We start from the raw sequence: 15,673 nt of genomic DNA, 5'->3' as shown, positions 1-15,673 counted from the left end.
GAGACCTCTTCTTCTTGAATACTGTGCCCAGGTCTTGTTTGGTTAGGCCACTTTTGGAACCCAGCCGTTCAATTCTGGTCTCCTTGCTATAGGAAGGGATGCTGAAAGGGTGCAGAAAAGAATATATCAGTACGTTGCCAGGGCTGGAGGGTTTGAGCTATAGCGAGAGGTTGAATAAGCTGGGAGTAGTTTTCCTGGAGCGTTGGTAACTGAAGGGTGACCTTGTAGAGGTCTATAAAATCATGAGGGGCATGGATAGTCAAGGTCTTTCTTCCAGGGTAAGGAAGTCTAGAATTAGAGGACATTGGTTTAGGGTGAGAGGTGAAAGATGTTAAAGGGACTTAAGGGGCAACTTTTTCACACAGAGGATGGTGTGTGTATGGAATGAGCTGCCAGAGGAAGTGGTGGAGGCTGGTACAATGACAACATTTAAAAGGTATCTGGATGGGTACTTGGATAAGGGTTTAGAGGGATATGGGCCAATTGCTGGTAAATGTGACTAGGTTAATTTAGGATATCTGGTCGGCATTGGATTGAATGGTCTGTGCTGTATGACTCTATAACCAGCTCTTATCATGTTACCTGCCTGGTGTGGAGCAGGTAGTGGTTGAACTTAGCCCCACCACATCTCTCTGCTCTGCGTTCTAACCCCTGACCACTGCAATGCTCATCTCACATTTGCTTCTTTTGCAAAATCCGTGACCACACCCCCCCACCCCTTCCCCGACCCCAGCTCAGTCCCTGTTCCTATTCCCGTCAGCGACCACTCCTCCCCGAGCCACACTGTCTGATAGTAATAATAATAGTAGTGTTATAAATGCCGGAGGAAACATCACAGAAGCACTTCACAGGAGGCTCCCAAGCACTGAGGGTGTCACCTAGACAGGGGACGAAACGTCTGCAACACAAATTCCCAGCTCGGCGAACAGAACCACAACAACGAGCACCCGAGCTACAAATCTTCTCACAAACCTTGAACTGTCTGATTACCCCATGATTTTGAAAATGTCTGTGGACCCTTCCTCTCAGCGCGAGCCTATCCCCATGACTGACTGACGTGTCGCATTCCTGTTAACCTCAGCTCCCTCTACAATACGCTGCATCCTTCCTGAAGTCCAATGCATCAAACTGTACACAACGCTCAGCTCACACCTCACAATTGTCTTACACAACCTCAGTATGGCCTCCTATTAAAGAAACTTAGAGTAGTTTGTTCCTAAATAGCAGTGCTCTCTACAGATCCCCTTCATCTCACCTCATCAGCATAGTCTTCTCTGCCTTTGTGTGTTCTGTTTTTAAATTCATTGGATGGTTCGGCCGGCATTTATTTATTTTTTCTTTTCTTTTTTTCTTTTTTTCTTTTTCTTTTTTCTTTACCCCCGCACACTCCCGCCTAACTGCGGTAGTGCTTATTTTTTTCCCTAGCCCCCATGGTGTGTGTGCAAGTGCGAGATGCAGTGAGAGACACAAAGTGCACAAATCTTTATTTAATTTCCACCACCAGGAAGATGGGAAATACCCGAGTGGCCTGTGACAAGCAGTGCAAGGCCGGCATTTATAGCCCAGAGGGCAGTTTAAGAGTCAACTGCACTGCTGTGGGTCTGGAGTCACGTGTAGACCAGGTAAAGATGGCAGGCTCTTTGTTTAAGACGACATGGGTGAACTCGTGGGGTTTGTACAGCAATTAGCAACAGCTCATCATTAGCCTCTTAATTCCAAATTTCCATGCAAGTTAAATGGCACCATTTGCCCTGGGAGATATCAACCCTGGGTCCCCAGGATATTACCCGGGATCTCTGCGTTAACAGCTCAGTGATAAGACCTGGAGGCCAGCACACCCTAAACCCCACCCTCCCCCTTGGGTTTTCCGTTTCCCTTAATTGTGTGGATAATATGTCAGTATTTACAGGGGGGGGGGGGGGAGAGGGAGGGGAGAGTGTGTCAGTATTTACAGGGGGGGTCCCCGGGGGGAGGGGGAAGTGTGTCAGTATTTACAGGGGGGTCCGCGGGGAGAGGGGGGTGTGTGTCAGTATTTACAGGGGTGTCCCGGGGGGGGGGGGAGGGGGGAGTGTGTCAGTATTTACAGGGGTGTCCCCAGGGGAAGGGGAGGGGGGAGTGTGTCAGTATTTACAGGGGTGTCTCCGGGGGAAGGGGGCAGTGTGTCAGTATTTACAGGGGGGTCCCCAGGGAGAGGGGAGAGTGTGTCAGTATTTACAGGGGTGTCCCGGGGGGGGGGGGGGGGGGGGGAGGGGGAGTGTGTCAGTATTTACAGGGGTGTCCCCGGGGAAAGGGGGAGTGTGTCAGTATTTACAGGGGGGCCCCCGTGGGAGGGGGGAGTGTGTCAGTATTTACAGGGGGGCCCCCGAGGGAGGGGGTTGTGTGTCAGTATTTACAGGGGTGTCCCGGGGGGGGGAGGGGGAGTGTGTCAGTATTTACAGGTGGGTCCCCGGGGAAAGGGGGAGTGTGTCAGTATTTACAGGGGGGCCCCCGAGGGAGGGGGGAGTGTGTCAGTATTTACAGGTGGGTCCCCAGGAGGAGGGGGGAGTGTGTCAGTATTTACAGGGTGATCCCCAGGGGGAGGGGGGAGTGTGTCAGTATTTACAGGGGGGTCGCTATGGGGGAGTTGTGGGGGGTGGGGAGTGTGTCAGTATTTACTGGAGATGCGCAGGGGAGTGTGTCAGTATCCTCTGGGGTCCCGGGTAGAGGGATCGTGAGGAGCACATCAGCTTTATTTAGCAACATCTAACACCTCTCTCTGAATCTCTCTCACCTTTCTGACCCAATGTAATTATTTTGACCACTTCCTCTCACAGATTTTCTCTCAAAGCCCCTTCAATTTCAAACAAACCCATGCTGTCCCTATCTCTGTCTTGTCTCTCTCTCTCTCTCAAACACACACAAATACTCTTTACTCACTGTCATTTCCGCCACCTCCAAACGGACCCCACCACCAGGGATATATTTCCCTCCCCTCCCCTATCAGCGTTCCGCAAAGACCACTCCCTCCGTGACTCCCTCGTCAGGTCCACACCCCCCACCAACCCAACCTCCACCCCCGGCACCTTCCCCTGCAACTGCAGGAAATGTAAAACTTGCGCCCACACCTCCTCCCTCACTTCTCTCCAAGGCCCCAAGGGATCCTTCCATATCCGCCACAAATTCACCTGCACCTCCACACACATCATCTATTGCATCCGCTGCACCCGATGTGGCCTCCTCTACACTGGGGAGATGGGCCGCCTACTTGCGGAACGCTTCAGGGAACACCTCTGGGACGCCTGGACCAACCAACCCAACCACCCCGTGGCTCAACACTTTAACTCTCCCTCCCACTCCACCGAAGACATGCAGGTCCTTGGACTCCTCCATCGCCAGAACATAACAACATGACGGTTGGAGGAGGAGCGCCTCATCTTCCGCCTGGGAACCCTCCAACCACAAGGAATGAACTCAGATTTCTCCAGTTTCCTCATTTCCCCTCCCCCCACCTTGTCTCAGTCGGTTCCCTCAACTCAGCACCGCCCTCCTAACCTGCAATCCTCTTCCTGACCTCTCCGCCCCCACCCCACTCCGGCCTATCACCCTCACCTTGACCTCCTTCCACCTATCACATCTCCATCGCCCCTCCCCCAAGTCCCTCCTCCCTACCTTTTATCTTAGCCTGCTGGACACACTCTCCTCATTCCTGATGAAGGGCTCTGGCCCGAAACGTCAAATTTCCTGTTCCTTGGATGCTGCCTGACCTGCTGTGCTTTAACCAACAACACATTTTCAGCTCTGATCTCCAGCATCTGCAGACCTCACTTTTTACTCCTTACTCACCAATACAACCACCTGATGAAGGAGCGTCGCTCCGAAAGCTAGTGCTTCCAATTAAACCTGTTGGACTATAACCTGGTGTTGTGTGATTTTTAACTTTGTACACCCCAGTCCAACACTAGCACCTCCATATCATGAGTACAATTCATATTATTGTTAAGTGTCTTACAAACCCTCACTGACACACTCCCATGTCTTGGGCTTTTCTGATACAGACTCTCTGCAGAGTGGGCTGGGCTCTGTATTTCACACCCACCCTTAGCTGCTATAGCTTTGCTAAGAAATCAGTTTTTGGAAAGGTGTGTCAGCAGATTTTACTGCATTATGTCGGACTCACTCAAGGTTAAGTTAACAATAGGTCGCGTCAAATCATAACTGGATTTCTGTGAGCTATAATCAAACCAGAAATACTCTGATCTGGTGGTCGAGAACAGAGTCAACGTTTCAGTGCGGTATGACGCTTCTTTGGAACCGAAAGGGGCCTGAAAGTGATGGTTTTTATGCTGTCAATGGAAAGGGAGAGGGGAACCAGTTGTGAAGGTGGCCAGGATTAATGATCAAGGCGGATGTAACAACAGTAAGGGTGTGATAGAATTGTAAGCAAGGTGTAAATGTTATTAGAGAAAGGAAGAGATTGGGTCCGCCCAACACAACACAAACAAGGCACAGCCAGAGCATGGGGGTCGTTGGGGGCAAGGGGGGGGTGGGGGGAGTGGTGAGAAGTGGCATGGGCGAAGAAGGGAGGTCAAAGGTCATACTCTGACGTTGTGGAACTCAATGCAGAACAACCTCAGTTATCTGAATGTCAATTGCCTGAGTTTCAGATTATCTGAACAGGATCTCAAGGTCCTGTAAAAACATCATCCATTATCCAAACAATCGGTTATCTGAACAATCAGTTATCCGAACAATCAATTATCCGAACAAAATACTCCCCACTGGTCTCGCTCAGATAATCGAGGTTCTTCTGTACTGAGTCCTAGAGGCTTTCTTCTCTCTCCACAGATGCTGCCAGACCTGCTGAGTTTTTCCAGTACTTCTTGTTTTTATTTCAGATTTCTCTCAATATTTTGCTTTTATCCTCATGAGTTGATATCGTCCTGAAAGTTTACAAATGAAGTCATGCTGACAGAGTGGTTATATGATTACTGTTTAGTTTCTAATGAGATTACCTTGAGTTTGGGTGAGTTTTTTGTGTTGTGTTTGACTCAATTGAGAGTGGGTTGGGTTTGAGAGAATGTCTTGTGTTGAGTTTGGTTTAATTGAGATTAGGTTGGGTTTAAGTGAGTTTCTTGGGTTGGGTTTGGTTTAATTGAGATTGGGTTGGGTTTGAGTCAGATTCTTGAATTCTGTTTTGTGTGGAAGTGTGATCTTATTGAAACTTATTCTGACTCAGGATAGAGACTGGACGTTACCCCTTGTGGGGTTATTGAGGGAGTACATTTACCAATTAAGTCAATGAGGAGAGGTTTTAATCTCTGGATGGGTCTCTCATTAGTGGTTGACAGGGCCTTCTTTGTCCAGTGAATAGTTTAAGTGACATTAATGGATCACAGGGTCAGACAGCCCAGAAGAGGCCCTTCAGCCCACTGAGTCTGCACTGACCTATCTGCATTAGTCCCACTCTCCCTCACTAGGCCCAAAGCCTAGAATGATAAGACATTTCAGGTGCTCATTCAAGTGTGTTTGTAAAGGTTGTGAGATTTCCTACTTCAATCCATCTCTCAGGAAGTACATTCCCTCTCCCACCCTCCAAGTGAAAACAATTTTCCTCAAATCCTCTCTAAACCTCCTGGTTTTCACTCTAAAATGATGCCCCCCCCACCCCTTGTTATTGACCCTTCCACTGAGGGGATTAGCTGCTTCCTATCCACCCAGTCCATGTCCCTCATAATCTTACGCACTCCTATCACGTCCCCTCTTTACTCTGTAGGAAACATCCCAGGTTCATCCCACCTCTCTTCATCGCTCCATCCCAGGCGACATCCTGGTGAATAAAACAAAGAGCAGGAGAATTGCTGGAGAAACTCAGGCAGCATCTGTGTGGAGAGAAAGAGAGTTAACGTTTGAAGTCCAGAACTCTTCTGAAGAAGGGTCACTGGACTCGAAACATTAACTTTTTGTTTTAATTCTTTCATGGACGAGAGTGTGGCTTGACCATCCCTCGTTACCCAGAGGGCTGGTAAGAGTCAACCATAACACTGTGGGCCTGGAGTCACATGTAGGCCAGACCAGGAAAGGATGGCTGTTTCCTTTCCCTACTGAACCAGATAAGTTTTCTCAACAATCATTAGACCCTTGATTCCAGAATTTTTAAAAAAAATTTAACTTAAATTCCACCGTCTGCTGTGGAACTTGAGCCCAAGTCCCCAGGATGGTATGTGGGTCTCTGGATTAATAGTCTCTGGATTAAAAGTACCACTAGGCCGTCAACTCAACACCGTACTCTGCACCCTCTCTAGTCCAATCTCACCTTTCACATTGTGTGGTAACCAGAACTGCATACAGTACTGTAGATATGGCCTCACCATAGTTCTATACAGCTGAAAATGTGTTGCTGGAAAAGCGCAGCAGCTCAGGCAGCAACCAAGGAACAGGAAATTCGACGTTTTGGGCATAAGCCCTTCATCAGGAAGGGCTCATGTGAGTTTCTTGGGTTGAGTTTCTTGGGTTTTGGGCATAAGCCCTTCATTCCTGATGAAGGGCTTATGCCCGAAACGTTGAATTTCCTGCTCCTTGGATGCTGCCTGACCTACTGCGCTTTTCCAGCAACACATTTTCAGCTCTGATCTCCAGCATCTGCAGACCTCACTTTCTCCTTGATAGTTCTATACAGCACCAAGTTAACCTCCCTGCTCTTATAATGTATGTCACAACCGATGGGGTTTGTGTAAGATTTGTGTGGATTTGAGTCAGGGGTGAGTTTGACTGGGTTTGAGTTTGGTTGAGACAGCCAAGATACACATTAACTGGACAAGACCCTGGTTAGACCCCATGTGGAGTAACGTGAGCAAATCTGGGCACTGCCCTCTACAAAAGAGGGAGGGAGGCCACCCTCCCTGGGCTTCCTGGGCTTCAGGGTTATGAGTTGAGAGAGTGTTGCTGGAAAAGCACAGCAGGTTGGGCAGCATCCGAGGAGCAGGAGAATCAACGTTCCGGGCATGAGATTCCTGACGAAGTGTTTATGCCCGATACGATCCTTCGACTCTCCTGCTCCTCGGATGCTGCCTGACCTGCTGCGCTTTTCCAGCACCACACGTTCGACTCTGACCTCCAGCATCTGCAATCCTCACTTTCTCCTTCAGGGCTGTGAGGAGAGATTATGCAAATGAGGTCTGTTTTCTCTTGAGTTGAGCAGGTTAAGAGGCGATTTGCTTGAGGTCTTCAAGATTATCAACAGGAAAAGATGGGAAAGATAAAGATAAACTATTTCCACTGGCTGGGGATTCTAGAACTTGGGACAGAGTCTGAGAATTAGGGCCAGACTGTTCAGGAGAAATGTTCGGAACCTTTTCTACACACAAAAGATGGGAGAGGTTTGGAACTCTCTTCCACAAGGGCTGTTTTCCCTGGAGCGTCGGAGGCTGAGGGGTGACCTTATAGAGGCTTATAAAATCATGAGGGGCATGGATAGGGTAAATAGACAAGGTCTTTTCCCTGGGGTGGGGAGTCCAGAACTAGAGGGGCATAGGTTTAGGGTGAGAGGGGAAAGATATAAAAGAGACCTAAAGGGCAACTTTTTCACACAGAGGGTGGTGCGTGTATGGAATGAGCTGCCAGAGGATGTGGTGGAGGCTGGTACAATTGCAACATTTAAAAGGCATTTGGATGGGTATATGAACAGGAAGGGTTTGGGGGGACATGGGCCGGGTGCTGGGCAGGTGGGACTAGATTGGGTTGGGATATCTGGTCGGCATGGACGGGTTGGGCCGAAGGGTCTGTTTCCGTGCTGTACATCTCTATGACTCTATGGTCAGCATGGACGGGTTGGGCCGAAGGATCTGTTTCCCTGCTGTACATCTCTATGACTCTATGGTCAGCATGGACGGGTTGGGCCGAAGGGTCTGTTTCCGTGCTGTACATCTCTATGACTCTATGGTCAGTATGGACGGGTTGGGCCGAAGGGTCTGTTTCCGTGCTGTACATCTCTATGACTCTATGGTCAGCATGGATGGGTTGGGCCGAAGGGTCTGTTTCCGTGCTGTACATCTCTATGACTCTATGGTCAGTATGGACGGGTTGGGCCGAAGGGTCTGTTTCCGTGCTGTACATCTCTATGACTCTATGGTCAGTATGGACGGATTGGGCCGAAGGGTCTGTTTCCGTGCTGTACATCTCTATGACTCTATGGTCAGTATGGACGGGATGGGCCGAAGGGTCTGTTTCCGTGCTGTACATCTCTATGACTCTATGGTCAGTATGGACGGGTTGGGCCGAAGGGTCTGTTTCCGTGCTGTACATCTCTATGACTCTATGGTCAGCATGGACGGGTTGGGCCAAAGGGTCTGTTTCCGTGCTGTACATCTCTATGACTCTATGGTCAGCATGGACGGGTTGGGCCGAAGGGTCTGTTTCCGTGCTGTACATCTCTATGACTCTATGGTCAGTATGGACGGGTTGGGCCGAAGGGTCTGTTTCCGTGCTGTACATCTCTATGACTCTATGGTCAGCATGGACGGGTTGGGCCGAAGGGTCTGTTTCCGTGCTGTACATCTCTATGACTCTGTGACCAAACATGCTGGATCAGTTGTTAATTTTAAATGTGAGATAATTTTATTTTTGCTAAGCGAAGGGCAGCCTGTTGGAGTTAGGCCGCAGCTGTCATTGAATGGCGATAACAGTCTCGAGGGACCGAAAAGCCTACCCCAGTCAGTTAACACGTGCTTTTTCTCTTTGGCTCTCTTCCCTCCCAGGCTCATTTGAACAGCTGTCCCTTTCAGACAATCCAATGCTCACGTTGTCCTGAGATGGTGCAACGGCAAGAGCTGAGTGACCACCTAATGTTCAAGTGCAAACACCAAGCAGTGCAGTGTAGACACTGTCAGGAGGAGATGACAGTCGCTGAACTAAAGGTAAAGGGCTTTGCCAGTTCAGTACAACTGAGGCGCTTCCTTGGGCCATTTGAGACGGCACGTCAGAGTCATTAGATTACTTACAATGTGGAAACAGGCCCTTCGGCCCAACAAGTCCACACCGACCCACCCATTCCCCTACAGTTACTCCTTACCTAACACTTTAGCATGGCCAATTCACCTAACCTGCACATCTTTGGACTGTGGGAGGAAACCGGAGCACCCGGAGGAAACCCACGCAGACACGGGGAGAACATGCAAATTCCACACAGTCAGTCGCCCGAGGCGGGAATTGAACCCGGGTCCCTGGCGCTGTGAGGCAGCAGTGCTAACCACCGAGCCGCCGTGCCGCCCATGGAAACATAAACATAGAGGATAGAAGCAGGAGTCGGCAATTCAGCCCCTCCAGCCATGCTCCGCCACTCAATGGCCAATCATAGAGCTCAATATTCTCATCCCACTGCTCTACCAACCCCTTACCTCCATATCCAGAACAAAGCAACCCGTTTGATTGGCATCACCTTCACAATTCCCTCTCCCCCACCACGGGCCTTCTACTAAAGGGATCAAGAGATAAGGCAGGGCTGAGGGGGTGGATTCTGCTGAATGATGGAGCAGGCTTCAAGAAGCTGGGCGGCACAGTGGTTAGCACCGCTGCCTCACAGCGCCAGAGACCCGGGTTCAATTCCCGCCTCAAGCGACTGACTGTGTGGAGTTTGCACGTTCTCCCCTGTGTCCACAATCCAAAAATGTGCAGGTTAGGTGAATTGGCCATGCTAAATTGCCCGTAGTGTTAGGTGATAGGGTAAGTGTAGAGGACTGGGTCTGGGTGGGTTGTGCTTCGGTGGGTCAGTGTGGACTTGTTGGGCCGAAGGGCCTGTTTCCGCACTGTAAATAATCTAAAAAAAATCTGAATGGCCTATCTTTTATCATAGGATCCCTACAGTGTGGAAACAGGCCCTTTGGCCCAACAAGTCCACACCGACCCTCCGAAGAGTATTCCCCTCCCCCAGATCCATTCCCTTACCTTATTACTCTACATTTACCCCTGATTAATGCACCCAATCTACATGTCCCTGGGCACTATAGCATGGCCGATGCACCTTTGGATTGTGGGAGGAAACTGGAGCACCCGCAAGAAACCCACGCAGACACGGGGAGAACGTGCAAACTCCCCACAGACAGTCACCCGAGGCTGGAATCGAACCCGGGTCCCTGGCGCTGGGAGCCAGCAGTGCTAACCACAGTGCTGCCCATGTTTCCATTGGTGGGCCATTTCATCACCATGACTCCACAATGGGAGGAGTGGGACAGGACAAGATATATTATGGATGGGTCTCCCTGTACATTCAAGATTAGTGTGGTGCTGGAAAAGCACAGCAGGTCAGGCAGCATCCGAGGAGCAGGAGAATCGACGTTTCGGGCAGGAAGCCTTCATGCTGCGCTTTTCCAGCACCACCCTCTTGACTCTAATCTCCAGCATCTGCAGGCCTCACTTTTGCCTCGTCTCTCTGTAGATTGTCAACCTAACTGGAGTTTTGTTTAGCAAAGCGTTGAACCTCTTTATGAGCTGATGGCATTCAATTTTACCCCTCTAGGCACATGAAGAGAGTGAGTGCCTCTCTTCTCTGGCCGCTTCTTCAAAACCCTGTGGGGCGCGTGGTCACAGGACTGAGGTAAGAGAGCCCTCTCAGTTTACAGAGCTACCTCGGTGGGTTTTTAGACAGAAATGCAAAGCTACAGAAAGCAATAGGTAAGAATTCACTCACGAAATGAGGGTGTCCCTGGCTAGGCCACCATTTATTGCCCATCCCTAATTGCCCCAGAGGGCAGTTAAGAGTCAACCCCATCGCTGTGGGTCTGGAGTCACATGTAGGCCTGACCAGGTAAGGATGGCAGATTCCTTCCCTAAAGGACCTTACCATCCTTGCCTGGTCTGGGCCTACACATGACTCCAGACCTACAGCGATGAGGTTGACTCTTAACTGCCCTCTGGGGCAATTAGGGATGGGGCAATAAATCCTGGGCCTAGCCAGGGCCGCCCTCGTTCAGTGAATGAATTTGAAAAGCTGGGGTAGTTTGGCTTGTGAGTGACCCAAACCGGGGGTTAATTCGGGATCCTGTGCTTCAAGAGTCAGTGGCAGGAAGATGCCGAGGCGAGGGTGAGTTATCTGACACATCAACCTCCGAAACAACCCCATCCATTCGCGCCCCCTCACCCCAGGTGACGGAGGTTGGAAATTGAGTCTTGAGGATTGATCGCCACCTCAAACTCCATCAGAGAAAGTCACCCTCTCCCCCCTGAGGAACAGCCTTAGATGAGGATGGAGGATCAAGTCTTCCTTTGATAGGTCTCTGGCACAGCCTCCCTAAACCCATCCACCTCACTATCTCTGTCCATGTATTGCTGAGGCCTAGCTATTCAAACAGACCAGTTACTGCTAACCCCCTGTGATGTTTGAAAGCACTGTGCTATGTTCCACTGCACGGAGGGCTCTGCGCGATGAAATGTTGAACTTGGGTGGGACCACATGGTTGTCCATTCAGCGGGGTGTTCACTGCTGAAGATACGCCCATAGGTGGGCAACTCCTTCTAAATACTCACCCACCCCCTCAGCACCACCTCTCCCCCCCCCCGAGAATTCTGAGTAAATGACAGATTTATACCATTTTGGACCAGGCTAAACCCAGTCAAAATATATTCGGAATGTAGTCTCGACCCTACTCTTTTCTTACCTTAAAGGTAAATGTTGCATTCCAGATGCAATTCGATTGGTCGATTGTGGGGAGAATGCGGGTAAGTGGAGTTGAAATGCCCATCAGCCATGATTGAATGGCGGAGTGGACTCGATGGGCCGAATGGCCTTGCTTCCACTCCTATGTCTTATGGTCTTATGGTCTTATCCACTATAATTAACATACAACCAAGAAAGAAGGAATTGGAATGACCTAATTCTATTGGAAAACTTAACAGAATGATGGGCTAGCACAGTGGTTCAGTGGTCAGCACTGCTGCCTCCCAGCACCAGGGGCCTGGGTTCGATTCCAGCGTCGGGTAACTGTCTGTGTGGAGTTTGTATGTTTTTCCCTATGTCTGTGTGGGTTTCCTCCCACAGTCCAAAGATGTGCAGGTTAGGGTGGATTGCCCTATAGTGTTCAGGGACGTGTAGATTAGGTGCATTATTCAGAGTAATGGGGAACGGGTTTGGGCGGGTTACTCTTCAGAGGGTGGGTGTGGACGTGTTAGGCCAAAGGGCCTGTTTCCACACTGTAGGGATTCTATACGATAGATATGGTAGCTTATACTAACTAACTGTTCCAATACTGTAACATCCCTTGGCATGGTGGCTCAGTGGTTAGCACTGCAACCTCACAGCATCAGGGTCCCAGGTTCAATTCCAGCCTCGGGTGACTGTCTGTGTGGAGTTTGCACATTCTTCTGTGTTTGTGTGGGTTTCACTCTGGTTTCCTCCCACAGTCACAAAGATGTGCAGGTCAGGGTGACTTGGCCTTGCTAAATTGTCCATAGTGTTAGGTGTATTAGTCAGAGGGAAATGGGTCTAGGTGGGTTACTCTTCAGAGCGAATCTAAAAAAAAGGCAACTTCAGACACAGATTGTCTCACATGCGACTCCAGCAGCCTCCAAGCCAGGGGAATGCCCTGCTTTTAGCTGTAACCAGGGGAGGGACAAAAATAGTTTCAACCTCTTGAAGATCCCTTGGTGAAAGCTAAAACTAATGGTCCTGTTTCTGTGGGAGCTTGACCACACCCAGCCAGCCTGCTTCTATTGTTTCAACTTTAAAACAAACCTCAAGGCTTCACCTGCTGACTTTCTAAGTAGACAGCTGTCTTAAAGTCTCTGTTCAAAAAAACTGGATCAAAATAACCTCTTCAAACCATGGCTTTGTCGCAGTAAATGGCTCTTGCTATGTTGGTGAGACATAGATGTTTGTCTCTGAGAAGGTTAAGGGGAGAGGAGTAAATCACTGAAATGCTTAAATTCCACAACAGCAGGGCAGGTAGATCAAATGGTTAAGTAGGCAGATGTGATACTTGTCTTCATTAGCAGAGGTGCAGAGGAGGGAGAAGATGCTAGAACTGTATAAAACATTGAGTCAAGATTAGAGTAGTGCTGGAAAAGCACAGCAGGTCAGGCAGCATCTGAGGAGCAGGAAAATCAACATTTCAGGCAGGAGCCCTTCATCAGGAATTCCTGATGAAGGGCTTTTGCCCGAAACATCGATTTTCCTGCTCTTCAGATGCTGCCTGACCTGCTGTGCTTTTCCAGCACCACTCTAATCTCCAGTCCACACTTTGCCCTGTATTAAACATTGGTTCTCCCACAGCGAGAGTATTGTGTGCAGTTATAGGAGGGATGCGACAGCACTGGCGAGGAGTGCAGAGGGAGATTTAGCAGGGGGTTATCTAGGCTGGAGAGTTTTAATCATGACAAGAGTTTGGGGTTATTTTCCTTGGAAGGGAGTGGGGGACATAACTGCAACCCTCTGAAGAGCATCCCAGCTCCCTACCCTATATTTCCCATGGCTAACACACCTAATCCTGCTCACTACGGGCAATTTACCATGGCCAATCCACGCCAACTAGTACCCCTTTGGACGGTGAGAGGAAACTGGAGCAACCCCACGCAGACACAGAGAGAATGTGCAAACTCCACACAGACAGTCGCCCGAGGGTGGGATTGAACCTGGGTCCCTGGTGCTGTGAGGCAGCAGTGCTACCAGGCCACCACAGGCGGTGGTCGCTTTTCACCGGCACAGACTGAATGGGCCGAATGGCCTTTTTCTGTGCTGTTCCTCTACGAACCAGATGGATTGCTAGAGTTAACATCCTCCCCCTCCCCATTGGTGTTCTGTCCGTTCTTTGTGACTGTGAGCCCTGTACCAGGTATCGGAGCACCCGGGCAAGTCGTCAGTTGCCATGTAACTGGCATCACTTCCACCTCCCCCCCCCCACCAGCATTATACAACCCTACCCCCACCATCATACACCCCCACCCCCCCTGGGGTGGGCTGGAGTTCCATGCTTGCAGGTTGAGCACAGGATACAGAGCCGGAGACTCCCGGCCTAGTCCTGGGGGTGTGTGACACTGTCCCAGCAATGTTCTATGTTCTACGTTCAAGATCACTAGCGAAAGCTAAAACTAATGGCCCCGTTTCTGTGGGCGCTCGACCACGCCCAGCCAGTCTGCTTCTATTACTCCAACTTTAAAACAAACCCCAAGGCTTCACCTTCTGACTTTCCAAGTAGACAGCCGTCTTAAAGCCTCTCTTCAATAAAAAACTGGGACAAAATAACACCTTCTCTGCCATACCTCCCCTCCCCCCCCCCCCCCCCCCACCCCCACCCCAACACCCCGGGAGGGAGGCATGTGGGAAAAGAAGCACTTATATAGGAGAGGCAAAATACAAGGGAGTGCAATCTTACAGAAAAAGCAACATTTGAAATGTCATAACTTTCAAGGTGCGGGCCTAGTGGGATTCCTGAGGACGGGCTGGCACAGACTTGATGGGTAGAAGGCTCTGTTTTGTGCTGAGTGACTCTGTGAGCTCCCCATTTACACACAACACCAGCCAATTTGATATCCTGTCTATGATTCACCCTTTCTGTCAAAATCCTGGAATTCCCTCCCTCAGGGCATTGTGGGTCAACCCACAGCACACGGACTGCAGCGGTTCAAGATGGTGGGTCGCCCCCACCTTCTCAAGGGGGCAATTAGGGACGGGGTGATATTTCCTGGGCCAGACAGCGACAGCCACTTCCGATGAGTGACTTTTAAAAAAGGTACACTTGACAAGGTGGCCAGAGTGGCAGATGGAGTTTAATTTCGATAACTGTGAGGTGTTGCACTTTTGGAAAGGCAAATTTTAGCAGGACTTATACACTTAATGGTAAGGTCTAGGGAGTGTGGCTGAACAAAGAGACCTTGGAGTGCAGGCTCATAGCTCCTTGAAAGTAGAGTCACAGGTGGATAGGATAGTGAAGAAGGTGTTTGGTATGCTTTATTAGTCAGAGTATTGAGTACAGGAGTTGGGAGGTCATGTTGCAGCTGTACAGGACATTGGTTAGGCCACTGTTGGAATATTGTGGACAGTTCTAGTCTCCCTGCAAAGGAAGGATGTTGTGAAACGTGAAAGAGGTCAGGTAAGATTTACAAGGATGTTGTCAAGGTTGGAGGGTTTGAGCTATAGGAAGAGGCTGAACAGGCTGGGGCTGTTTTCCCTGGAGTGTCGGAGGCTGAAGGGTGACCTTATAGAGGTTTATAAAATCATGAGGGACATGGATAGGGTAAATAGACAAGGTCTTTTCCCTGGGGTGGGGGAGTCCAGAGCTAGAGGGAATAGGTTCAGGGTGAGAGGGGAAAGGTTTAAAAGGGACCCAAGGTGCAACTTTTTCACTCAGAGGGTGGTACGTGTATGGAATGAGCTGCCAGAGGATGTGGTGGAGGCTGGTACAATGACAGTGTTTAAAAGGTATCTGGATGGATATATGAATAGGAAGGGTTTAGAGGGATATGGGCCAAATGGAACTAGATTAGTTTTGGATATCTGGTTGGCATGGATGAGTTGTTTCTGTGACGTATATCACTATGACGCTATGACTAGATTACTGTGATAAGGTGCAGTTTTAATTCCGCTCAGTTTTTGGCTTTGAATCAGAACCTGTGCTGAAAGAAAATATTGACCCTGCTACCAGAGACCAGAAAGAGGCCGAAGTTTGTGTCTCCAAATGTGCAAGTTGGCTGTTTTTCTTTCTCTGTCTCT

At 49.7% G+C, this 15,673-nt stretch overlaps 1 protein-coding gene across 2 annotated transcripts in view; it reads left to right on the top strand.

Annotated features, from left to right (window-relative positions):
* The window catches only part of LOC132836696 (TNF receptor-associated factor 3-like), a 61,088-nt gene that overhangs the window by 22,746 nt on the left and 22,669 nt on the right, over nt 1-15,673 (top strand). For both annotated transcript variants that reach the window (XM_060856098.1, XM_060856099.1), the window contains exons 5-6: nt 8,733-8,891; nt 10,490-10,567. In XM_060856098.1, coding sequence (XP_060712081.1) covers nt 8,733-8,891; nt 10,490-10,567 — 237 coding nt within the window. The remainder of the gene's footprint in view (nt 1-8,732; nt 8,892-10,489; nt 10,568-15,673) is intronic.

Source organism: Hemiscyllium ocellatum, chromosome 47 (assembly GCF_020745735.1).
Source record: "Hemiscyllium ocellatum isolate sHemOce1 chromosome 47, sHemOce1.pat.X.cur, whole genome shotgun sequence".
Taxonomy (NCBI): Eukaryota; Metazoa; Chordata; class Chondrichthyes; order Orectolobiformes; family Hemiscylliidae; genus Hemiscyllium; species Hemiscyllium ocellatum.
The sequence above is the reverse complement of the archived record's forward strand: the minus strand, read 5'-3'. Positions and strand labels throughout refer to the sequence as shown.